Raw genomic sequence first — 27,023 nt, 5'->3', positions numbered from 1 at the left:
TCAGCTAATAATTTTTGGTTAGTAGAACATTTTCTGAACGTTTCAGTTAAAGTTCTTAGAACGTTCAGTCTGTCAAGTTTTCTGGATGTTCTTAAGAGCGTTTCTTAACATTCTGGTAATGTCTGCAATGTCACTTGTTGCAAGTGTCAATGTTTTAATTTTTAGTTTTGTGAACGTTACCTTTAGCATTTCCACAATGTTATTTAAGCAATTATAGCAAAAATAATAAGAGGTTTGTACTATAACATGTAATATTGGCACAACTTACACGTTATAGCATGATTATTACGAGTATTATTGCGATTATACCACAGACCCATTATCACTGTTTATTGAAAGATTTTAGAGAGTTGAAGAGGAGGAGAAAATAGGATCACTTCAGCATTTAAAATAGTTGATTATATTGCTGATCTGTTTGTAGCTGCTCTGTTGCTGTTTGGCTTGTAAGCGCTTCATCATTGCTAGTAATACATGGGTAATACATGGAGAGCTTCGGTTACAGTGCATTACCGGCTGATAAAGGTACTCATAGAATGCCTCTCAGCCTCTCAATCACACTGCAGGGTTGGAACTAACTGTGAATACCAGTACCGCTATCTTCCGAACTCAGAACCGATCAGCCCTGCAGTGGAAACCAGGCCATTGCTTGCGGGTTCAGAACAGTTTTACGTGGCACAGGGGAGAATTTCACAATATTAGTCAGAAGTTTTAATGTTTTGTGACTGATCGCCACAATAACAACACAAACTCTGAAGCTGTAAAACTGTAAAACTTCCATTTCAGAGCAGACAGCCTCGCACGTACCTCAGCCGCCGCTTGATTTCCCAGTAGGACGTTACATTGCGGGCATAGGGAGCAAAACAACACTGATACCATATATTGACCTCTGCATCCGCAGCCGTAGTTCAAACACGACCTCGGTTTTCCGTCTCCGTCCACGCTTTACTTTTTTTTTTTCTTTTTTTTTTCTTTTTTTTCCTCGGAAGACCCCCGGGTATTCCGCGGCCCGTCGCTTCCCTCGCTCACTGTCATCCGCACCTCAGACTACACACCTGTACAAATTGCAAATTGATTTTACGGCTGAGCATTTGAGTCGGGCCTCTGGGCTTTTTGTTGTCCGAATGTTAATTTCTCAGAAGTTGCGTCTTTTTATTTTTTTATTTTTTTATATATTTCTCTACATGTGACGCAGTGTGGAAGTGTGAACGCGCTGCGGTATCGAGGTCGCCGGCTCCAGCCTGTGTTTGACAGTCTCTCCTAACGCAGCCGGCTGTCGCGCGGGAAGATTGTCAGAACTCATTTCGTGTTTGACTTTGCCTTGTTGCTCCGGGATGTCATTAGAGCTGCCTTCATTCTGCAAGCTCTAAAAACACCACCCCACCACCTCCCACCCTCTCAACACCTACAACTCCACCACCTCCACCACCAACACACTAACACACCAACCTCTCAGGAGGCCACTTATGATTTATCGCAGGTTTGAACCCTACGTAAGACAGACGCCGTCGCTCTGAAAGAAAAAAACGCTCAACTCTTTCTTTCTTTCTTTTCTTTCTTCTGATCTCTTTCCCGCTCAATTTTCCCCAAACAGAGACATGTACCATGGCATCGGAGCGCTGGACCCGGAGCGGCTCAACGTCTTCCGCACCGTCAAAGAGATCACAGGTGAGGAACGGCTGTTCGTCATGATGTTTGATGATATCTTGATGTCTTTATTTATATATTTGGGCACTTGGGCGCATACTGTACATAGCAAAAAGTCAGGTATTGAAGTATTGAAGTGTTGGAAGAGTTGAATTATTTCCTATATACTGTAGAGTTAAAACAAAATAGTTAAACATTTAGAGCCAGAGTTCCTTTTTACCTCACAATTGCATTTGTTTAACTCCCTAAATTGTTTGGCTAACACTGAAAAGGTGTCAGTCCTGACGCTGTCTGTCTGCCCATTTTGGACAATTGTACCACTAAAGACTCCATTTCCCAGCATCATCAGCCAATGAACTACAATGACTCAGCTAAACACGTGACTCTGCAGCATTCAGCCTCACCCACCTTCTGATTGCTAATTTCCCACACCTGTTTGTTGTTGTATAAATAACCCGTTGTTCCCTTGATTCTCTGTCGAGTATCATCTAGTTTTCTAGCTCTGTTACGAGGCATTGTTATCTACCCTTTTCTGCTCTTAGTTCTCTCTCTTGTCTAGCCCTATAATTCTGCTGTTGTTCTTGAGTTACCGACCTTGCTTTCCTCTTTTACTACTCTCTTGCCTTATCCCTTTACTCCAGATACCCATGTACCGACCCTGAACGTCTATTTTCTGGTCTATTTTCAAATATCAGTTGCACCGGATTATAAGGTACATTATTTGAATAGTTAGGAACAGGGGTGTCGCCATGTTTTCCTTCTAATTCAGCAGGTCTCATCTTTGGGTGGTAAGATTTATAAAGCTAAGCTAAGTAAACAAAACTGTAATTCTTTTAAAGTCAAGATTTCTCTCCTGAAAACTGTTTATTTGGGTGAGTAAAGCGCATTTGTTTATTTACAGTAAGCTCACATTTGCATATTTCCACTGAGTGGAAATGTTCCGGTAAATCAGGGCGATATCAGCTAGCGGTTCGTCCAACGTAGCTTGTTTTACAGGCTAAACACACTGCACACAGTGCGATATACTTGCCTCTGAATGGCGAAAGATCTAGCATGGTTAGCAGGTAATGCTAATGCTGCTCCAGCAGTGCTAGCCGGGGTTAGCAGCAGGCTATAGGCCAATAATACTCACCTCTAAATGGTGAAGGAGCTAGCGCTTTGCTATTGCGGTTAGCAGCTAATGCTAATACTGCTCCAGTCTTGAGTCTCGGTGCTGGAGAACTAAACTGAAACTCCTGTATAGAAGCTCCTTACAACCCTATTCATACATAATGTGCACCGAATTATAAGGCGCTCTGATGATTTTATGGGAAAGGATTTTAAAAATACGGTATATCACTATTTATTATTGATTTATTATTCAGGGGAAGAAATCATTAACACTGTCCTTAACTGAGGCGAGTAAGACCTGCAGTTCTTTAAATGTTTTTCTGGGTTATTTTGTGGATGAGGACCTCCTGGATGAGTTGTTCATGCCGTTTTGGAGTAATTTCGGTAGAACGGTTGGTCACTCCTGGGAAGGTTCACCAGTGTTCCATGTTTTTTCTCCATTAGTGAATAATAATAGTGAATCACTGTGGTTCTCTGGAGTCCCAAAGCTTTAGAAATGACTTTATAACCTTTTCCAGACTGATAGATGATCAGTGACTTTGTTTTCTCTTCTGTTCAGGCCTGGTTGTGACTAGTAGTGAAAATATGGTTTGTTTGAATAGCTTTTTTCCCTTAATAAATAATAAATAAAAGCAAAAAAACTGTTGTTTGAAAATCTGAAGAATGTAAGTATGACAAAAAAGGAAAATCATATGAAATCCGTAGGGAGAAAAAATGTTTTACAGCACTGTAGACTCCATGAACAGTTCAAGGTGGTAGATTAAGTGGCCAATATGGATAATTCGGTAAAACAATGTTCTCAGAATGAAAACCTTATCAGTAGGAAAGGACAGTGGCTTTTCTAGCAGTTTTTTCCCCAAAGCACACTATTCTTCTTCACTAACCTACAGCTTAAAGTAAAGAATAAGCAGAGAAAACTTCCTAGCAAGTAATGAAACCCAGGTTACTTTATTATAACTGTATTTCTTCTTTGCAATGTCAGGAAATGCTACATCAGGCAGGTCAGGCACAATGAGTTTTCCGTAATATAAACAATTTAAATGTCATTGTTATTTTTAGTGTTTTTGAAGCCTCAGTTTATGGGGATCAGCATGGCTTTATTACGCAGTATTTATAGATTCCATGCCAACTCAGATATTTGCTTTTCAGGTTTTCTGAACATACAGTCATGGCCGGAGAACATGACCGACCTTGGCGTTTTCTCCAACCTCGCTACCATTGGGGGAAGATCTCTGTACAGGTGAGAGAGAGCAAACACAAGAACTCAAGCCAAAGTCTAATGATAATTTAACTTTATTTAAAATCTATACTTGAATTTCAAGCACATCACAAAACCTACAATCCAACCTTACTCTTGTCATAAACATAACTCTTACATCAATGACCTAAACCCAAATCTAACATTCATTCTGGTCTTAAATCCAGCCGTAACCTCTCAACCTTAAACCTAAAATTAGTTTTCATCTTTGTCCTGGTCTTAAATCTAACTCTCATCCTTGTTGAAGACCCAAATCCTACTCTGGTCCTTAACATAACCCTTACCCTGATTGAGGACCAAATCTTAACCCTGGTTCTGAACCTAAAACTCAACAATATCCTTAAGCTTACTCTCAACCCGGTTGTAGACCAACTGTTGACCGTGGTCCTAGACCTTACCCTCATTCTGCTCCCAAATTGTACCTTTGTTCTGGACCTATAGCTAACCATTACCCTGGTTGTAGACTAGACTGACTTACTCTAGTCCTCAAATTAGGTCACACCCTGGTCCTAACTCTAACCTAATCTTTGTCCTGTACAGAACCCTCACCCTGGTTGAAGACTCAACTCTCGCACTAATCCATAACCTAAGTCTCTGGTTGTTGACCAAACCTTGACTCTGGTTCTAAACCTAAACCTCAAGAATATCCTTAACCTAACCATCACCCTAGTTGGAGACCAACCCTTGGTCCTGGTTCTAAACCTAAACCTCAACAATATCCTTAACCTACCCCTTACCCTGATTGTAGACCAAACCTTAACCCTAGTCCTAAACCTAACCCTCACCCTGGTTGTAGACCTAACAGTTACTCTGGTGCTTAATTTAAGTCTCACTCTGTTCCTGAACCTAACCCTCCACCTTGCCCTATACATAACCCTCACCTGGTTGAAGACCCAACTCCTACTCTGGGACCTAACCTAACCTTCACCTTGGTTGTAGACCAAACCTTAACCCTAGTCCTAAACCTAACCTTCACCCTGGTTGTAGACCTAACAGTTACTCTGGTGCTTAATTTAAGTCTCACTCTGTTCCTGAACCTAACTCTTCCCCTTGCCCTATACATAACCCTCACCTGGTTGAAGACCCAACTCCTACTCTGGGACCCAACTTAACCCTCACCCTGGTTGTAGACCAAACCTTAACCCTAGTCCTAAACCTAACTTTCACCCTGGTTTTAGACCAAACCTTAACCCTGGTCCTATACCTAACCTTCACCCTGGTTGAAGACCCAACTCCTACTCTGGGACCCAACTTAACCCTCACCCTGGTTGTAGACCAAACCTTAACCCTAGTCCTAAACCTAACTTTCACCCTGGTTTTAGACCAAACCTTAACCCTGGTCCTATACCTAACCTTCACCCTGGTTGAAGACCCAACTCCTACTCTGGGACCTAACCTAACCCTCACCCTGGTTGTAGACCAAACCTTAACCCTGGTCCTGAACCTAACCTTCAACCTGGTTGTAGACCAAACCTTAGCCCAGGTCCTAAATGTAACCCTCACCCTGGTTGTAGACCAAACCTTAACCCTGGTCCTGAACCTAACCTTCACCCTGGTTGTAGACCAAACCTTAGCCCAGGTCCTAAATGTAACCCTAGCCCTGGTTGTAGACCAAACCTTAACCCAGGTCCTAAAACTAACCCTCACCCTGGTTGTAGACCAAACCTTAACCCTGGTCCTAAACCTAACCTTCACCCTGGTTGTAGACCAAACCTTAACCCTGGTCCTAAACCTAACCCTCACCCTGATTGCAGACCCAACTGTTACCTTGGTGTTCCTGTAGGAATGCAGGGAGATCAGCTCTCTCCTTTAACCCCGCCCCTTTCCCCCTCCCTCCAGCCAGTGGTGTTCTTACCTTATTATCGTATGTATTCCGAGTTATTTTCTCAGTTTATTCAGTTCAGGATCGTGGCGGTTTGCTGGTAACTGCAGGTCTTGTGAATTCCTGGCCCCCGGGTCCGGCTCCGCTGCTTCCAGAGGCGTTCTGGCTTTTCTCCAGAGCAGCTTGGAAAGCGAAGCTCCCTCCGCTGATCATACTAATGAAGCAGTTTGTCCTGTTCAGGCTCCTCCTGACTCACCCCTTCAACCGGACGCTTTGATGCACTCAAAGGCCTGCTTTGATTTATATGCTGTTTTTTATCGCTGCTTTGCTCGACCCTCGTCTCACGCGGCTTCTTTCCGTGGAACCAGGCTGCGGAATTCGATTTATTTCTTTATTTATTTGGAGTTATTTTTCTGCATTTTGGACTTTGTTGATCTCAGCTGTTTTTTTTTTTATTAGAGCTTGGCTAATAAATAAAAAATAACCAGTAAAATATGTTTTAAATTAGCTTTAAAATATATTTTTCTCGTTGCTAAGTTTATTTAAATTCAGAACTAATTCATTTTACGTTTTGCTTGGAAGAAATTCCACAAGACCTCAGACTTTCTCACTAAATTAACTGCCCTTGATACCACATAAAAATACTAAAAAAGGTACAACCCAAACGACTTGTTCAGCAATCTCTCCATGTTCACATTAGCACTCATGCTAACAGTTGTTTCCCTCCCTCTCCAGTGGGATTTCATTGCTGATCCTGAAGCAGCGCTGGATCACCGCCCTCCAGTTCCAGTCCCTGAAGGAGATCAGCGCCGGCAACGTCTACATCACCAACAACAGCCAGCTGTGCTACTACAACACCGTCAACTGGACCGGACTGTTCCGCACCGGCGGCCAGAGAGCTCTTATCAAGAGCAACAAGGACCCGCGGGAGTGCAGTGAGTGACATCATTCACCTACAAAACACAGACAAAACACCTGCGCTACACTGACATAACCACGACTCAATACTGAATACAGTTATTAAACTAAATAGTACTGCTCCATGCTAAACTGTACAGAAATGTACTATACTTCTCCATACAAGACAGCTCTGACCAATAAAAAGAAAGAATGCTCTCATGTGGTACATATTTGTGGGTTTTTCCTTGTGTGAAATCAAACCAGTCTAAACTATGACAACTATAACAAACCAAACCAAGCCAGAACAGGCCAAGCCAAGCCAAGCCATATCGAATCAGACTAAATTAAACCATATCAGACCAGACCAGATTAAACCAGGCCAAGCCATATCAAGCCAAGCCAAGCCATATCAAACCCAGCCAAGCCAAGCCAAGCCAGGCCATATAAAATCAGTCCATGCCAAGCCATATCAAATTAGACCAATCCATGCTAAGCAGGCCAATCCATGCCATACCATACTAAGCCAAGCCACGCCAAGATATGCCACACCACCCCACGCCACGCCACAACAAACCAATCCAATCCATGCCATGCCATACCATACCATACCAAGCCAAGCAATGCCACGCCACGCCACGCCACGCCAAGCCAGAACAAACCAATCCAGTCCATGCCATGCCATACCATGCCATACCAAGCCAAGCTATGCCACGCCACGCCAAGCCACAACAAACCAATCCAATACATGCCATGCCATACCATGCCATGCCATGCCAAGCCAAGCCAAGCCAAGCCAGACCAGACCACTTTAAACCAGACTATTTTAAATGAACAAAACCAAATCTGACCAGACCAGATAAGTTTAAACCAAACTCAACCCAACCTATCCTATTTTATCCTATCCAATCCCAAGTAACACTAAAGCAAACCAAAACAAATCAGATCAGACCACTGCACTTGAGTTTTCCTTGTGTGAAATCAACCAGACCAAATCAGACCTGACCAAGCCAAGCCAAGCCAGATCAGACCAGACCAGATCAGTTCAAACCCAACCCAACCTATCCCAACACATCCTATCCAATCCCATCTATATAATAAAGTATCCTATCCTGTCCTATCCAAACCCATCCCATTCCATCTTATTCCATCCATGTCCCAACCCAACACATCCCATCCTATCCCATCTTAAACCCAAACAAGGCCAGACCAGTTACAACCGGCCCACACCAAACCAAGTTATAGCAGAGCAGATGTGGAAACACCCTTGCATCATACCTATGCTCACTGTTATTGGTGATAACAGTTTTTACACCAGAACGAACATGCTCTGTGTTCAGAAACTGGTCACTGCATGTGTTCAGCAACATCAACAGCAACAAGTAAAGCAGATCATCATTCGGTAGTGGTGGTGCAGTTATCAAGTAAAGACTTAACATAAGCAATTGTTGGTTGCATTCTAATAAACAGCTGTTCAATTAAGACAAATGCAGAATGATTGTTCAGTACCATATGTGTGTGTGTGTGTGTGTGTGTGTGTTTGACAGCTCAAGAGCGGATGGTATGTGATAAACTGTGTTCTGAAGATGGCTGCTGGGGTCCTGGTCCCGATCAGTGTCTGTCCTGCAGGTTCTACAGTCGGGGCAGGACCTGTGTGAGGTCCTGTAACCTGTACCGCGGGTGAGTGTTGCAGTCTGGTATTGTATATTAAAGTGCAGATTTCATTTACCAGCAGGACTTGGCACACTGCCCACACTGCTTACCAAAAATACCCATTGGTCTTTTATAATATTCTAATTTTCTGAGACATTGATTTTTGAGTTTTATTGGCTGTAAGTCATAATCAACAATCAACATTAAAAGAAATAAACATTTAAAATAGATCACTCTGTGTGTTTAATACATCTATATAATATATAGAGTTTCACAGCTCTAGAAAAAAATAAGAGACCACTTAAAAATGATGAGTTTTTTTATTTTTTATTATACCAAATTAAAAAAACTCTGGAATGTAATCAAGAGGAAGATGGATGATCACAAGCCATCAAACCACCAAACTAAACTGCTTGAATTTTTGCACCAGGAGTAAAGCAGCATAAAGGTATCCAAAAGCAGTGTGTAAGACTGGTGGAGGAGAACATGATGCCAAGATGCATAAAAACTGTGATTAAAAAACAGTTTTTTTTTTTACAAATATTGATTTCTTAACTCTTAAAATTGTATAAATATGAACTTGTTTTTTTTTCTTTGCATTATTTGAGGTCTGAAAGCTCTGCATCTTTATTTTTTATTTTTGTTATTTCAGCCATTTCTCATTTTCTGCAAATAAATGCTCTAAATGTCAATATTTTTGTTTGGAATTTGGGAGAAATGTTGTCTGTAGTTTATAGAATAAAACAACAATGTTCATTTTACTCAAACATAAACCTATAAATAGCACAATCAGAGATGCATAGGAACTTCATCAACTGTTCCACCATTTAAAGAGCCAAAAATACTGCTAGTTCCTCTCCTCCCCCTCAATAAACACACTGAACAGACAAACCCACTACTGAACTGACCCGGAGATGCGAGCGTGACAAAGGAAATTACCATTTCAGTCCAGCGGGACCATTAAAAAAAGGTACAGACGGGAACATTTTCTCCTGCTGTATTCATTAAACAATAGCAATCCTCCGCCCTGCACTCCAAGTGAATGGGGCTCCCCGGTGATAGAAATTTTTAATTTAGTGCCTGACAATGGGCTGTAGCTGCAGGGGAGTGTCAGGAGTTTGATGAATGGAGGGGAGCTTGATGTGTTTTTGGGTTGTCATTCTCTAATTCTATTCATTTTATGGCTTTTTTTGTGTTGTTTTGCTTTGTTTTATTTCATTTCTTTAACCTTTATTGTAGCCCCGGTGAGACCTGCCCACGAGTTGCTCCGTGAAGAGCTGGTGGTCCGGAGATCAGGAACAGAGTGTATTAAATATAAGTGGATTGTCACTCTGCAGTACTTTTAAATTGTATTTTTGGTCCTAATGGGATTGTAGAACACGCTGGTGAAGATTCGATAATTAAGAAAATCACCAACCATAAAAAAATCATGTCGTACTCACTCTTGTGTACGGTTAGCTAAAGGCTAAACACAGCTAAACACAGCCATACTTCCCTTCTATAGATTCACAATTGAGAATGAAACTGAAACACCTGGTTTTAGAGCACAATAATTTATTGTGGTGACGGACAGTTTCCTCTTACAGCGTCCACAGTTAATCCTGTTGGATGTGGTTGGTCCTTCTTGGTGGTATGCTGACATTACCCTGGATACCGTGTCTCTTGATGCATCACAAAGACTTGCTGTCTTGGTCACAGATGCTTCGGCAAGACGTGCACCAACAATTTGTCCTCTTTTGAACTCTGGTATGTCACCCATAATGTTGTGTGCATTGCAATATTTTGAGCAGAACCGTGCTCTTACTCTGCTAATTGAACCTTCACACTCTGCTCTTACTGGTGCAATAATGTGTAATTAATGAAGATAGAACACCAGGCTGCTCCAATTTAGCCATGAAACCTCCCACACTAAAATGATGACAGGTGTTTCAGTTTCAGTATTTAACGCCTGTAGGTATCTAAAGATGATTTTACACTTTTACTACCTTGTTTGGTCCAAAGGACAAAACACCAAAGGACCCAAATTTGATCTTACTATGTAGCAACTACATTGCTACGTTGTCTCATTGCATGAGTATAAAAGTATAACCGACACTAGTTATATGATTAGCCAAGAATGTACCAATCTGACCACCTACTGTATCTTATGTGGCAAACGGCACATGCATGCACCTGCAATGCATATGCAGATGCACCAGGTCTTTGGAACGTATAATAATATATAGCATAGAGTGATTGCAAGAGATTCTCATCATTATTCCTTCAGTTCTCACCCTGCAATCAAAAGACTGTCTCTGCAATCCACTTGTGAAACCCACTTTATCATTGCTATTATCAGGCTCTGTCGGCATTAGCGCAAACGACTCCTCAATAACGAGTTTTAAACACAGCGCCGAAGCTCTCGGCCTAGTTTCCATCAGATAGCTGGTAATGGAGGCGTCTGGAGCGTCATTAGGAATATTTCATTAGCATTACGCTGCTCTACAGCCTCCTTATTAGCTGCACTGATTCATTCCTGCACTGCTAGAAGGCTGGAACCTGTTTGTTTCTGCAATTTCTCAGTTTAGCCTTTTTTTGCAGTGTTTTTTTCTATGTGACTCATTTTAGTGCGTCACAGTCACAGCAGGTCTGTTTACTCCTACCTTCCAGCTACCTGCAAAAACACTTCAGTTCAAACCACTAATCTGGTTAACAGTGAATTGGAGTTCCTGTGCATTATGCTGTTTTCAGTATGAGGAACATACCCAGAGCTCAATTGTCTGAGCTGCCTAGAAATATATATATATTAGGATTTTATGTCTTCATGTGGGCCCTGTGTTCTCGGAACTCTGTTCTTCCAAAGGCTCAAAGTTCCAGGGTATTAAAGTTCCAGGACACTCCAGGGTTCTCAGGGCTGTTCGATGTGTTCCACAGTTTTTCATCAATTTGTGTTTTAAAGGCCGGGTGTTCCAGATTTCTATATTTCATGCCTTTGTGTTTCAGGGCTCTTCGTCCCAAGATCCTTTGTCCCAGGGCTCATATGATTTAAATGTTCTATGTTTAAGGCACCTAAGCTCCCAGAGTTCTATATTTTAGGGTCCTACGATCTTAGAGATCAATATCCCAGGGCTCAGTGTTCCATGGTCATATGTTCCAGGGCTCAATGCTCCAGGGTTCCATGATCCTTTGTTCCAGGGCTCAGTGTTCCAAGGTCCTATGCTTCAGGGCTCAATGTTGTTCCAGGGTCCTATGTCCTAGGGGGTCAGTGTTCCAGGGTCCTATGTCCCAGGGCTCAATGACCCATGGTTCTGTGTTCTATGGTCCTGTGTTCCAGGGGTCATCAGTGTTCCATGGTCCTGTGTTCTAGTGTCCTATGTACCAGAGCTTCCAGGGTCCTATGTTCCAGGACTTCATATTCCAGGGTCCTATGTTCTAGGGCTTAATGTTCTATGGTCCTATGTTACAGGGCTTAATATTCTAGAGTCCTTTGTTCCAGGGCTTAATTTTCTAGGGTCCTATGTTCCAGGGCTTAATGTTCTAGGGTCCTATGTTCCAGGGCTTAATGTTCTAGGGTCCTATGTTCCAGGGCTTAATGTTCTAGCATCCTAAGTTCCAAGGGTCAGTGTTCCAGGGTCCTATGTCCAAGTGCTACATGGTATTTCCTTTATGTCCCAGGGATCATGTATTTTAAAGGTTCTAAATCTAAGGTCCCATGGTCCTATGTCCCAGTACTCAATGTCCAAAATCTCAATGTCCCAGGGTCCTATACCCCAGGGTCCTATGTCCTAGGGCTCCCAAGATGTCTTATGTCCTAAGACTTTGTGTTCCAGCGTACTGAAGACTCTATATTCCATGGTCCTGTGGTCTCATTGCCCTGTTTACAAAGGTCCTACTCTTCAGGATGCTATGCTCTCAGGACCATGTGCTCAGTTCCATGATGCTTCCAGCACAGGTGTTCCCAGGTCTCTGTGTTTAAGGTTCCTGTCTTCCAGGGTCTTTCCAGAGTACATGTTTCCAATGTTCTCAGGACTGCATATTTATATTTATATATAATCTCAACATCAATGTGCATATTATTTCAATATTAGTGTACCTGGATATCCTCAGCAAGTCATTTACATAACTATACAAGTTGCTTAGCCATAATACCAGTATTACAGTATACCACATCAATACAAAAATCCAAAATTGATTAGTTATGTGCTTCTGAGAGTCAGTATCTGAACTGTGGTTCCCTCTCAGCATATTATTAGCATGTTAGCCTTTTGGCAACTGTAATGGTTGCCAGTTCCTGGTGGAAACGTTGGCGTATATGGAGACAGGGACAGGTATTGACAGCTCATCCAGGTGGTTTCCCAGCGGGCTCGGCCCGTGGGCTGCCTGCAGCCATCTGTTGGGATGAAACTGAGGGGGTGGGGGGGTTGTTTGCCTGGTTCCTCGGTGGTCTGTTGGAGGAACAGCCATGTTTGCCAATGAATTACTCTGCAGTAAATTATGCATGGATCCTCTTTCACAGGTCTGTTTAGCATATTGACCCAGGGCTCATTTTAGTGAACTCGTCCAGCTCTGGAGTCTGGAGGCGTTTGTAGGCCAGAGACTTGGGAATTGGCTTGAGGTTGATTTTTCAGTTTCTGCTGACGTTGCTGAGATGAAAGCTCCTTGCATGATATAGTGCTTGGATTGTTATAGTAAATAACATAATGCTTCTGATACATATGTGTAAATACAATTGTATTATTTATAATTTGCATTGGGGCTAAAGTAATTCAGGGGTGGTTGCTAGGGTATTTGTTGTTTGCACCATGTTTTATTTTTTTTTAGTAATTCAGTTGAAAATGTGAAACTCATATTATCTTATTATATAGATGTATTACATACAGAGTGATCTATTTTAAGCGTTTATTTATTTTATTGATGTTGATTATGGCTTACAGCCAATGAAAACCCAAGAATCAGTATCTCAAAAAAATTTGAATATTACATATCAAGACCAATTGGTACTTTTGGCAGTGTGGGCAGTGTGCCAAGTCCTGCTGGAAAATGAGATTCCGGTAAAAGTTGTCAGCAGAGGGAAGCATGAAGTGAAGTAAGACATGGTTGCTTTGGTATGCCATGTGGTTCCAAGGATGCTACTAATGTGCTATTGTCTTAGTATCCAAGGTGGCTCCTACGGTATTTCAAGGTGGATACAGGGGTGTCTCATGTGGTTGCTCTGGGGTTCCTATGTCGCAAGGCTCTGTGTTCTGATGTCATGATGTAATGTTCGTAAGGCCCTATATGTTCCAGCTTCCAATGGTTGCTATGGTCTTAAATGGTCTTTATGGTATTTCAGGGTGGTTACAGTGGTGTCTCATGTGATGAGATTGCAGTGATGTAGCTGCTATGCTTTCCCTGTTTGATGTGTATACCATGTGGTTTTTAGATGTTACGTGTAACGTGATAATTTTTCAGCACTCCATTATTAGGGTAGTTTATGGTGGATACAGTGGTGTCTCATGTGGTTGCTTAGGGTTGCTAGGTGATTGCAGTGATGTCCTAGTTGACTATAAGGGCAGAGATATACTCGCTGTCATCTACGTGTTTTAGAAATTAACACAATGTATATGCAAGGTGCAGTACACACAAAACCACTTGGGGGCATTGATTATTGTTATCCCTGGTGGTTTCTAAGATATCATGTGGTTGCTAGGGGGTTGCTAGGGGATTGCAGTGGTGTTCTACCTTAATGCTTGGGTGTTGAGAGTGTTAGTACAGTGTTTTATATAATTGCTTTTATTGTTACTCGCAGGTTGCTATGCTATCACAGACAGCTCTTCAGGTCTTGCTAGGTGGTTCCTATGGTATGCCATGAGGACTTGCTCTTATCACAGTATTTCAGATGACTTGTACTTCAGGACTTTTACAGTGGGGTTTCATGTAGTTGCCATGTTATTGCAGTGGTCTTCTAAGTGATTTCTTAGAAGATGTTGAGAGTGTGTTAGTACCGTGTTTGATATAGTTACTTAAATAAGTCCCTGGTGGTTTCTGGGATCTCATGTGGTTGCTAGGTGACTGCAGTGATGTTCTACCTTAATGCTAGGATGTTGAGAGTGTTAGTACAGTGTTTTATATACAGTTATAGCGTTTATAGATCTTGCTGGGGTGTTGTTGGCAGGTTGCTATGCTATCTCTGGTGGATCTTTGGGTCTAGGTAGGTGGTTCCAATGGTGTGCTAGCTATATGGACTTGTTATTATCACAGTATTCCAGATCGCTTGCTATTGCAGTGGTCTTCTACGTGATTGCTAAGGTGTTGAGAGTGTGTTAGTACAATGTTTCCTGGTGGTTCCTAAGGTCTTGCTAGGTGGTTCCAAGGTGGTAAGCCAAATGGACTTACTGTATATCAGCTCTTATATCAGCATTTTTTTTTGTTGGTATCCCAACATGGTTACTGTGGTGTCTCAAGTGGTTGGTTAGGGGTTGTTTGATGAATGCATAAGGTGTTTTGAAGTGGTTGCTGTGGTATTCCAAGTGATTAATGGTGGTACATTGCAATAATCTCAATAGAACATTATGTTCTCTTCTAAAATAAGTAAAAATACATGAACTACATTGCTAGTATTGATTGAATTTAGGATATTTTGAGATTTTTCTTTAACATTGAGATGTTAAACATTTTTTTCTGATGCCTTTTAACATGTGTATATTTGTGTATTTCAGAGATATCCGCGAGTTTGCCAACGGTTCAGTGTGCATGGAGTGTGACAGCCAGTGTGAGAAAGCTGGAGATAAGACCATGACCTGTCACGGCCCGGTAAGAGAGTGCTATATTCCTTATTCTTTCTTTCTTTTTTTCTTTTCTTTTGAGAATCTTCTCAAAAGTTTTGAGACTTGTGTAACTGTGAAACTGTTCCTCAGGGTCCAGATCAGTGTACAAAATGTCTCCATCTGAAGGACGGTCCAAACTGTGTGGAGAAATGTCCTGACGGGCTTCAGGGAGCCACCAGCTTCATCTTCAAATACGCCGAATCCAACAACGAGTGCCATCCCTGCCACCCCAACTGCACCCAGGGGTAAGATCGTTAGTTTGTGGACGGTCCCTAACATGATCATTCAAAGCCAACAGTGTACTTTAAAATCCAAATTATGTCTCAGTCTTTTCCAAAACAACATCAATTAGTGTTTATATGGGACCCATAACTGTAATTAGTCTTGATCACTACCATATTGGGTTTAAGATCTTCCCCTAAAGACCAAATTATTCATTCAGATGGAATTTGAGACCTTCCCTTGACTGTGATTGGTCCTTATTGGCACTTTATTTGTTCTATATTGTCCACTAGGTGTATTTGGTCCAGATCTACCCTTGTTTGGTCTGAGATCTCCTACTGACTGTGATTGGTGACATCAACCTCTTCACTCTAAGTGCAATCCCTGACTGTAATTAGTCCTGATCACCACTTTTGGTATTTGGTTTATGACCTCCCCTTAAAAAGTAATTTAGTTTTGAGACATCCCCTTGACTGTGATTGGTCCTAATCACCTCCCCCTAAAGAGTAATTTAGTTCTGAGACATCCCCTTGACTGTGATTGGTCCTGATTAGCACATTGTTAGTTTTAAGACATCTCCTTACAGAGAAATTTGGTCCTGGCCCCTGTCTCTTTAGTTTTGAGGGCACCTACTATCCGTGATTGGTCCTGATTAACACTCTCCTGGTTTTAGGACGCCCAGTAATTTAGTTACCCCTTAACCCTTTTGTTCTGAGACCCATCCTGACTGTGATTGGTCCTGATCACAACTTTAGTTAGTTAAAGACCTCTCCCTAAAAAATATTCAATTTTGAGACCCCTCCATTGCTTATCGGTGCTTATTAAGACTTTATTTTTCTAAAATGTCCCATTGAGACCTCCCCTTGACTTCTATTGGTCATGATTAGCACTTTATTGGTTTTAGGACCTCCCCCTAAAGAGTAATTTAGTTTTGAGACCTCCCTTTGACTGTATTTAGTTCTGATTATTGTTTAATTTTGTTTAAGACCTCCACCTAAAGAGTCATTTAATTTTGAGACATTCCCTTATCTATGATTGGTCATATCAGCAACTCTTTTGTTCTGAGACCCATGCCTTGTTAGCTTGATGTTTGGTGTTAGTTAGTTACTTGTTAGTTGACCACAACTTTATTTGGTTTAAGATGTCCACCGAAAGAATAATTCAATTTTGAGACTTCCCCTTGACTGTAATTGGTTCTGGTTAGCACTTTTTTTGTTTTAGGAACTCCAGATACAGAGTCATTTAGTTCTGAGACCTCCCCTTGACTGGGATTGGTCCTGATTAACACTTTTTTGGTTTTAGAACCTCCAGATAAAGAGTCATTTAGGTTTGAGACCTTCCCTTGGCTATGATTGGTCATATCAGCAAATCTTTTGTTCTGAGACCCATCCCTGACTGTAATTGATCCTAATCACCACTTTAGTTGGTTTAAGACCTTTGTCTAAAGAATAATCTCTGAAACCCATTCCTGACTGTGATTGATCCTGATGACCTGTTCGATTGGTTTAAGACATCCCCTTAAAGATTAATTTAGTTCTGAGACCTCCCCTTGGCTGTGATTGGTCCTGACCACTGCCTTTTTACTTTTGAGAGCACCTACTAATTGTGATTGGTCCTGATTAATACTTTCTTTGGTTTAGGACCTCCCTCCAAAGAGTAATTTAGTTCTGAGACCTCCCCTATACTATGATTGGTCATATCAGCAAATCTTTTGTTCTGAGACCCATCTCGACAGGGTTTTTGGTCCTGATTAACACTTTATTTGGTTTAAGACCTCCCGCCAAAGAGTAATTTAGTTCTGAGACCTCCCCTTGACTATGATTGGTCCTGATAACCACTTTGTTGGTTTTAGGACCTCCAGTTAAAGAGTCATTTAGTTTTGAGACCTCCCCTTGAATGTAATTGGTCCTGATCACCACTTTATACTTTATTTGTTTTAAGACCTCACCTTAAAGAGTAATTTTGTTTTGAGACCTCCCCTTGACTCTGATTGGTTCAGATTAGGACTTCATTTGTTCTAAAATGTATTCTTGAGTGTGATTGGTGCACTACATTGGTTCTAATACCTTTTTCCTGAATGTGAATGATCTTAACCACTACTTTGTTTGTCCTGAGACATTTCTTGACTATAACTGGTCCTGATCTAAAATATCCACGTATCTGTGATTGAGATCTAATCACTTCATCAGTGAGCCTAAAACCTCTCATTCAATGTGATTGGTCCCTGTTGGTTTGCAGGACCCATCCCCCTATTTCTTTTAGTCTTTGCCATGAGGCTACCTTACTTTCTACTGGTCCTATCCATGCCTTGACTGTTCTGGAATGACCCGTTTGATTATTCCTAACCATTGAATTATCTGTTTTGAGACCTCCCCTTACTGTGATTGATCTTTACTACAGATTGTATGACAACATGGTTGGGTGTACATTTTATTTTATATCAGTTTATATAAACTGCTGACTGGTGGATGAAAGGTGAATATGCAGTGATTAACAGCCAAACTAAAAGTGTGTATTTATGAACATGCGTGTAGTGGCTGGCAGCCCATACATCACCCAGTTCAGTGTCTGTAAGAATCTCTTCAGGCTTTAATGCACCCAGGGGTATTTGTGGGTGTGTTTATTTGCCGGTGTTTTGTTTGTATTTCTGACACTACAAGAGTTTCCCCAGGGTAAGCTGGTACGTACATTTTTTATTATTATTATTATAGAGATGTTCTGAAATAAAAAGTTTGGGTCAAAAAATATAGTAAAACAAAATTATCATTTGGCTGTAGGTTGTTTACTGCATACAGAACATAATTTTACAGTTTTTAAACAAATGTTGCCTATAAACAATAATATTATAAAATATTAAAAACATATACTGCATTTATTGAACACTGCTAACATTTACCTCAGCTGTGGCACTTTAGTCATTATTTTCCTAAGTGCTATTCTAATCATACGTTTACCTCAGCAGTGCTATTCTAATCATTAACTGACCTCAGCAGTACTATTCTAATCATACATTTACCTCGGCAGTGCTATTCTAATCATACATTTACCTCAGCATTGCTATTCTAATCATGAGTGCAATTCTAATCATACATTTACCTCAGCAGTGTTATTCTAATCTTAAACTTACCTCAGCAGTGCTATTCCAATCATACATTTATCTCAGCAGTGCTATTCCAATCATACATTTACCTCAGCAGTGCTATTCTAATCATACATTTACCTCAGCAGTGCTATTCTAATCATACATTTACCTCAGCAGTGCTATTCTAATCATAAGTGCAATTCTAATCATACATTTACCTCAGCAGTGTTATTCTAATCTTAAACTTACCTCAGCAGTGCTATTCCAATCATACATTTATCTCAGCAGTGCTATTCCAATCATACATTTACCTCAGCAGTGCTATTCTAATCATACATTTACCTCAGCAGTGCTATTCTAATCATAAGTGCAATTCTAATCATACATTTACCTCAGCAGTGCTATTCTAATCTTAAACTTACCTCAGCAGTGCTATTCTAATCATACATTTACTTCAGCAGTGCTATTCTAATCATGAGTGCAATTCTAATCATAAACTTACCTCAGCAGTGTTATTATAATCATAAATCTACCTAAGCGGCATTATTCTAATCAAACATTTACATCAGCAGTGCTATTTAATCATACATTTACCTCAGCAGTGCTATTCTAACATAAATCTACCTAAGCTGCCTCTGTTCTAATCAAACATTTACATCAACAGTGCAGTTCTAATCATAAACTTACCTTAGCAGTGCTGTTCTAATCATGAGTGCAATTCTAATCATAAACTTACTACCTCAGCAGTGTTATTATAATCATAAATCTACCTAAGCGGCATTATTCTAATCAAACATTTACATCAGCAGGGCTATTTAATCATACATTTACCTCAAGCAGTGCTATTCTAATCATGAATGAACTTTAGCAGTGCTATTCTAATCATAAACTTATCTTAGCAGTGCTATTCTAATCTTACATTTACATCAGCAGTGCTATTCTAATCATAAATCTACCTCAGCAGTGCTATTCCAATCATAATTGTACCTTAGCAGTGCTATTCTAATCATACATTTACCTCAGCAGTGCTGTTCTAATCATAAATGTACCTCAGCAATGTGATTCTAATCATAAGTGTACCTCAGCAATGCTATACTAATCATAAATTTATTTTAGCAGTGCTATTCTAATCATACATTTTCCTCAGCAGTGCTATTGTACTATCCTAGCCCTGTACAGCTTGCTCCTTTCAGCTGAATCAGTTAAAGTGTAAAAATGAACTTAAACCTGTTGTTTTCTGGCTCTCGGTTGGCTCTCTCACACTGAGAGAAGCACTAAAATATGCCGAAAAAATACACAAGATATTCTTAGGTACATCAAAAGTGCTTTTTTCCCTTTTTTTAGTTGAATATTTTCATATTTTTTTTTTACATCTTCGGTGCATCCCTACTAGCAATGACTTCAACTGACCTTCTCTTGTGGCTTGAAAAACTCCAGGAAACGACAGAAAAACAGTAATCAGCACGACTCACCGCTGTCCTGAGTCTCCAGTCACCGAAGTTCACTTTTCCAGAACCGCGCTGTTCTGCTTTTACCAGCAGGAGCGAAGCGAAAGATCAATCCGACATGACAATGCGACTCAACCCTCCTCACTCCTCTCCTTCTCCTCCCTTCTTCTCTATTCCTCCTTGATCTCTCTTTACTCCCCAAATCAAAGCCCTCTTCCCTGTGTTCAGTAGTGTGCCCGTTACCTTCATCTCGGTGACGGCGTCCGTCGCCTCTGGCTGCTGTCAGACGCTGCTGATCTTCTTCTGGAACTCTCTGGAACTGTGGGGTCCAGTCAGCAAGACGGCAGTGCCTTCTGACATTGTGTCTAAACTTTATTAGAGTGATAGAGCGACTTTGAGGACTTTTTTTACACTCGAATCCATGAGTCCAAACCCAAGACCAATTCTGGGCTTGTTTGGTTGTTGGTTGAGCGACTCAATATTGCTGGTTGTTTTCATACACAATGAAACTGAAACACCTGTCATTTTAGTGTGGGAGGTTTCACGTCTAAATTGGAGCAGCCTGGTGGCCAATCTTCATTAACTGCACATTGCACCAGTAAGAGCAGAGTGTGAAGGTTCAATTAGCAGAGTAAGAGCACAGTGCTGCTCTAAATATTGTAATACACACAACATTATGGGCGACACACCAGAGTTCAAAAGAGGACAAATTGTTGGTGCACGTCTTGCTGGCGCATCTGTGACCAAGACAGCAAGTCTTCGTGATGCACCAAGAGCCACGGTATCATCAGCAGGGTAATGTCAACATACCACCAAGAAGGACCAACCACATCCAACAGGATTAACTGTGGACGCTGTAAGAGGAAGCTGTCTGAAAGGGATGTTCGGGTGCTAACCCGATTGTATCCAAAAAACATAAAACCACGGCTGATCAAATAACGGCAGAATTCAATGTGCACCTCAACTCTCCTGTTTCCACCAGAACTGTCCGTCACCACAATCAATTATTGTGCTCTAAAACCAGGTGTTTCAGTTTCATTGTCCAACCACTGTACGTCCAAACTGTACATCGATTGTGCAATGTACCGGATAATACCAGTCGAGCGGTGAGGAACATACAAGAGCTATTGGGACATAGGGAAGGGAAATTACGCCATTCCAAACTGAAGTGTGGAAGTGTCATGTTTATCTTTTTCTTATTTTAAATTTTAATTTATTTAATTTATTTTAATTTATTTATTATTACTTTTATTGTTTATTATTATTCTGATGTTTTATATGCATATATATAATAACTGATGGACACAGTAATATTTCAGGATTGAAATGAGGTTTATTGTACTAACAGAAAATGTGCAATATGCATTAAACCAAAATTTGACCGGTGCAAAAGTATGGGCACCCTTATCATTTTATTGATTTGAATACTCCTAACTACTTTTTACTGACTTACTGAAGCACAAAATTGGTTTGGTAACCTCATTGAGCTTTCAACTTCATAGCCAGGTGTATCCAATCATGAGAAAAGGTATTTAAGGTGGCCAATTGCAAGTTGTTCTCCTATTTGAATCTCCTCTGAAGAGTGGCATCATGGGCTCATCAAAACAACTCTCAAATGATCTAAAAACAAAGATTGTTCAACATAGTTGTTCAGGGGAAGGATACAAAAAGTTGTCTCAGAGATTTAAGCTGTCAGTTTCCACTGTGAGGAACATAAATGGAAGGAAATGGAAGACCACAGGGACAGTTCTTGTTAAGCCCAGAAGTGGCAGGCCAAGAAAAATATCAGAAAGGCAGAGAAGAAGAATGGTGAGAACAGTCAAGGACAATCCACCGACCACCTCCAAAGAGCTGCAGCATCATCTTGCTGCAGATGGTGTCGCTGTGCATCGGTCAACAATACAGCGCACTTTGCACAAGGCAGCGCGTACATACCATCTTCCTGATAAAAGCGGAGATAATTGCTTTAGCTAACTTTAATTAGAAACGCTCTCCTAAAAGGGGGTGCTTTTCATGGCGGGGGTGCATATTTTGGCCGGAAATGCCTCATAGAGGTTGTTACCACCCACAGTGGACAGTGCAGTGGATTGTGGGTAGTAATGTTGGTGGCTGGCAGTGTCTGGCTAAAATTGCCCACGTATCCCACAGGTCATGGGACACAATACTAGTAGGATTTAGACGGATGGCTGGACCAGAACGTTCCTGATTCAGACTCTGCAGCTCTGAAGCCTCTTTTTAGAGGGAAGGACTTCATGCCACGACTTTAATTGTGAGCTAATTGGCAATTAGTGCCCGCTAGAGCCTGGTATCATTGTAGGGAGTCCAGCTGAGAGAGATTTAATTCCCCGCCACGCGTTTTTTAATTTGCCCCGTTCTGCTGATCCGGTTCAAGTGTACTCTGCGTAAATGCTTCTCTGCTGCGGCAGAGTTTGAAAACTAAGCTGGAATTAAAATACAGTATGTTTTTTTTTATCGGGGTAATAGAATAAAATAGATATTTAGCTCTTTTATGCACAAATGCACCCACATAATTGTTCATATGAAGTATATATTAAGTGAATTATCAAAAGAATAGTATATTATGTTTAACTTTAAAACTTTGTGCTCTTTTTTCAGGTGTACTGGACCCCGGATCCAAGACTGCATTGGTATGCTGGACAGGTAGGACCCCAGAGTTTTCTTTTAGTGCAATAAATAAGAAATCTTTATTTCTTTTACACCAAATTAGAAAAGTTTAAACATCCATTCCTGCATTTCAGCACTGCAACACATTCCTAAACAAGTTGTTACAGTAAGGCATTTACTTTAAAATCACTTTGTAATGTTGCTTTTCATTCTCACAACACTTAAAAAAACATTTTAGTATCAATGATACCAAGCAACGAAGTGTTTCAGATGTCATAATTGACGTCATTAGGTACAGGTCAGTCCATCACCAACACTGTTTGGAGTGTGTCGCAGGTGTTAAAGGCAGAGGCACACTGCTTCTGCTGCTGCATCTCAGCCAATCAGCTCTCCCTCCTGCCCCACCTCTAAACCCATACATCACCCAATGCCCCCTTTTTAGCCCTTTTCAAATTTGAACTGAGTCAACTAAAATCAGGGGGTTTAGTGCACCTTCAAGAGAGTAAATGAGTGAACTACAGTTAACTCCTTCTAAATTGAATGCATGCAGCTATTTTACATAAGTACTGCCAATAGAATAGGACTATCTGGAGCAGATAAGCACCATACCTAAAAGACTAAAAGACTGTGGAGCTGCGGAACTGTGTTTTCTGTGATGACTGAGCGCCATCCAGTGCTAAAAATATATACCGTATTATATCACACTATACGTCGAATCGGATTTAAAGTTTTCCTTCTAATTCAGCAGGTCTTGTCGCCGGGTAGTGGTGGAGGCAATTAAGTTATGTAAAGCTAAGCTAAGTTAAGTAAACAAAACTGCAATTCTTAAAAAAAAGCATTTACTTTAAAGTCAAAGATGAATATATTAATCTCCACCGATTTCTCTTCTGAAAACTGTTTATTTGGGTGAGAAAAGCGCTTCCATTCATTTACAGTAAGCTTAGCGTTCCAGAGCTAGCGCTTTGCAAAGTTAGCGGCTAATGCTAATGCTGCTCCAGCAGTGCTAGTCAGGGTTAACAGCAGGCTACATGCTGTTAATACGCACCTCTAAACAGTGAAAGAGCTAGCGCTTAGCACTGTGGTTAGCAGCCAGTGCTAATGCTGCTCCAGAAGTGCTAGCCAGGGTTGGACACAGGCTACAGTACAGATAATACTCACCACTGAATGGCAAAAATGCTTAGCGTGGTTAGCGGCTAATGCTAATACTGCTCCTTAAAGAATTTTAAGTGCGTCTTATAGTGCGAAACATACGATAATCCAAATGCTAAATGACTTGTAGATATAAAGAAGTAAATATTAATAAATAAAAGCTTATACGTGCTAATTAGCACTATGCTAACTAGATGCCTAAGTCGTCTCTCACTGCTTTAATTGGTTAGATAGTTCAAAAATCTGTAATAGACTGATTTACGTGGATTTTAACATTGTTTAAACTAAAATTTAGAATAATAATGAATGAATTTAATGAACAGTAAAAGTCTGTATCAGATCTTCTCCTCTCTCTCTGAGTGTTGAACTTTCTGAGGGTCTGTTTTTGAATTCTGCATCATCTCCTGCATATGATTAGCTTCGCCTGTGTCCCTCAGTAAATTCCATCTTCATCTGCGCCGCTGTTTATCGATCAGCCAAATGCCACCGGTTCACCCCGGACCTGCCCCCAGCTCTTCATCATCTTCCTGCAGAGTGTTTATGAGCATAATTCAGCTCCGCACGGAATTTACTCACCAGCCCAAACAAGCTTTATACTTAAATATATAAAAATATAATAGATGGTTTTGGAGTAAAATAAGGTCCTGTTTTAAAACTCATTACAAATTTTGCTGTGGTTCAGGTCAGACCCTGCAGATACAGTGGTGTATCATACATTATCATACATACAGCTATGGAAAATAATAAGAGAGCACTCAAAAATGATGAGTTTCTTTAAATTTTACCAAATGGAAACTATTCTGGAATATAATCAAGAGGAAGATGGATGATCACAAGCCATCAAACTGCTCAAACTGAACTGCTTGAATGTTTGCACCAGGAATAAAGCAGCATAAAGTTATCCAAAAGCAGTGTGTAAGACTGGTGGAGGAGAACATGATGCCAAGATGCATGAAAAAAACTGTGATTAAAATCCAGCGTTATTCCAACAAATGTTGATTTCTGAACTCTTAAAACTTTATGAATATTAACTTTTTCTGCAAATAAATGCTCTAAATGAGAATATTTTAATTTGGAATTTGGGAGAAATGTTGTCTGTAGTTTATAGAAAAAAACAACAATGTTCATTTTACTCAAACATAAACTTATAAATAGCAAAATCAGAGAAACTGATTCAGAAACTGAAGTGGTCTCTTCATTTTTTCCAGAGCTGTATATTGTTCAGATAAGCAAACATACTTTAATATCAGACAAACATATCCTGAGTAGATATAAAAAGCAGATTTTAAAGGATGATTTCATTTGTTAATTAATAAAAAAGCAATCCAAAGCAACCTAACCCCTTTTTTTGAATCACCACTAGCCACAACCAGGTCTGAATCAAAAAATCACTTAAATAAAACCTGTCTGACAATATAAAGTCTGACAATATAAATTCAAGAATAGATGAGAAAAAAAAAACTCGATCATCTTATCAGTTAGGTTAAAGTAAAGGTTATAAAGTCATTTTTTCTAAAGCTTTGAGACTCCAGAGAACCACAGTGATTCACTATTATTATTCACTAATGGAGAAAAAAGACATGGAACACTGGTGAACCTTCCCAGGAGTGACCGGCTGTTTTACCAAAATTACTCCAAAAGGGCATGAAGAACTCATCCAGGAGGTCCTCATCCACAAAAGAACCCAGAACAACATTTAAAGAACTGCAGACCCACACATTTCTGATTGTGCACCAAGTTCTTTAGGGTTACTACTCCTGGTTTTGTTCCCCTAAGAAGTGTGAAATAATTACTTATTTCCTTAAAAAAAAAAACTAAAAACATTTGAATGGGCCATTATTAAGATAACAATTGCTGCAAATAAGATATCAATGGAAAAAATCCATGAAAAACCTAAAATTTGCTTTGCTCAAAGAACCATTGTGGAACCTTTGTTTCATGTTAAATAAATGCAAATGTTTCAGTTAAGTAATAAAAACTGTATTAGATAATAGTCAATAAGCAATTAGAAATGTATAGGAAGTGAAGAGGGTTATAATTGCTAGAAAAGTGTATGTACCGATGGAAATGCTGGATGGTGCACAGCTAAAAAAAAGTTGGAGGTGGTTTCTAAGTGGCTGCTAAGGGGTGGTTGCTATGGTGTTGCAAAGTGAATGCAAGACAGGTGCTAAATTGTATCAAGATGGTTCATATGCTAGACAGTTTAGAGTGTGTGGTATCCTAGGTGGTTCTTATGACGTTTTAGGTGGTGGTTCCTCTGGTTTGACAAGTGGTTGCTGTGGTATCCCATTTTATCGGATTGGACGTATTGATTTGTAGAACAGTTCAAGAACAGTTCTATATTTTTCCATAGTAAAAGTAATAAACTCATCATATTTGCACCATCGTATTATGAAGGTAATAAATAAATAAAAGAAGTATCTTGACTCCAGTAGTAAATCAGATTTGATTGGATGTTGGTTGGATTAGATGAATAGATGCAGACAGAAGCATGTTGGCCAGGCTAATCCAAATTAAGCGTTTAGATTTGATTAAGTCCAATCACAGGTGATTTGCTGCCTCTGGGGGGGTTAGTTTAGGTGTAATCTGAGATAAAGTATTTAGTGAGCTCAGTGGATGAGGAGGCAGTAGGAGGAGTAAATGTGCAAGTGGTTCAGAATAATGATTTTCCCAGGGGAACAGATAAATGAGGAGCTGTATGAGCTCTATGTTATCTGATAGAGTTACGTAGATCTAGATCAGTGGAGTGTAGCGTAAAGATAAATAAAAGGGATTTTTTTTAATGTAGCTGCTGTAACTCAGTGTGTTTGATGAATAGAATATCATTGAAAAGTTACTTTATTTCAGTAATTCAGTCCAAAATGTGAAACTCATATATTATATAGATGTATTACACACAGAGTGTATTACACTCTATTTTAAGTGTTTTTTTTTTTTTTCAATTTATACCAATTGGTACTTTTGGCAGTGTGGGCAGTGTGCCAAGTCCTGCTGGAAAATGAAATCCAAACCATCACTGATTGATGGAAACTTCACACTAGACCTCGAGCAGTTTGGTCTGTGTGTCTCTCCACTCTTCCTCCAGACTCTGATCCCTTGATTTCCTTCAAATGAAATGTAAAATTTACTGATGATCAGTGATGGTTTGGAGAGTCATGTCTGTCATCTGCTGGTGTTGGTCCACTGTGTTTTATTATCAAGTCTAAAGTCAGTGCAGTTTTGTTTTTCCACAAAATCTTACAGCACTTCATACCTTACAGCGTCCCTCTGCTGATAACAACTTTTATGGAGATGTGGATTTCATTTTCCAGCAGGACTTGCTTCCAGC

General features: G+C 40.3%; 1 protein-coding gene across 1 annotated transcript in view; it reads left to right on the top strand.

Annotated features, from left to right (window-relative positions):
* LOC103029321 (receptor tyrosine-protein kinase erbB-4-like) overlaps window positions 1-27,023 on the top strand; it is a 351,238-nt gene that overhangs the window by 268,043 nt on the left and 56,172 nt on the right. Inside the window, exons 10-16 of the mRNA XM_049473086.1 lie at window positions 1,592-1,665; window positions 3,904-3,994; window positions 6,570-6,769; window positions 8,279-8,411; window positions 15,062-15,155; window positions 15,260-15,414; window positions 22,538-22,582. Of these exons, the coding sequence (XP_049329043.1) occupies window positions 1,592-1,665; window positions 3,904-3,994; window positions 6,570-6,769; window positions 8,279-8,411; window positions 15,062-15,155; window positions 15,260-15,414; window positions 22,538-22,582 (792 nt within the window). The remainder of the gene's footprint in view (window positions 1-1,591; window positions 1,666-3,903; window positions 3,995-6,569; window positions 6,770-8,278; window positions 8,412-15,061; window positions 15,156-15,259; window positions 15,415-22,537; window positions 22,583-27,023) is intronic.

The sequence above is a fragment of the Astyanax mexicanus genome, unplaced genomic scaffold (assembly GCF_023375975.1).
Source record: "Astyanax mexicanus isolate ESR-SI-001 unplaced genomic scaffold, AstMex3_surface scaffold_33, whole genome shotgun sequence".
NCBI lineage: Eukaryota > Metazoa > Chordata > Actinopteri > Characiformes > Acestrorhamphidae > Astyanax > Astyanax mexicanus.
This window is presented reverse-complemented; position numbering and strand designations above follow the sequence as displayed.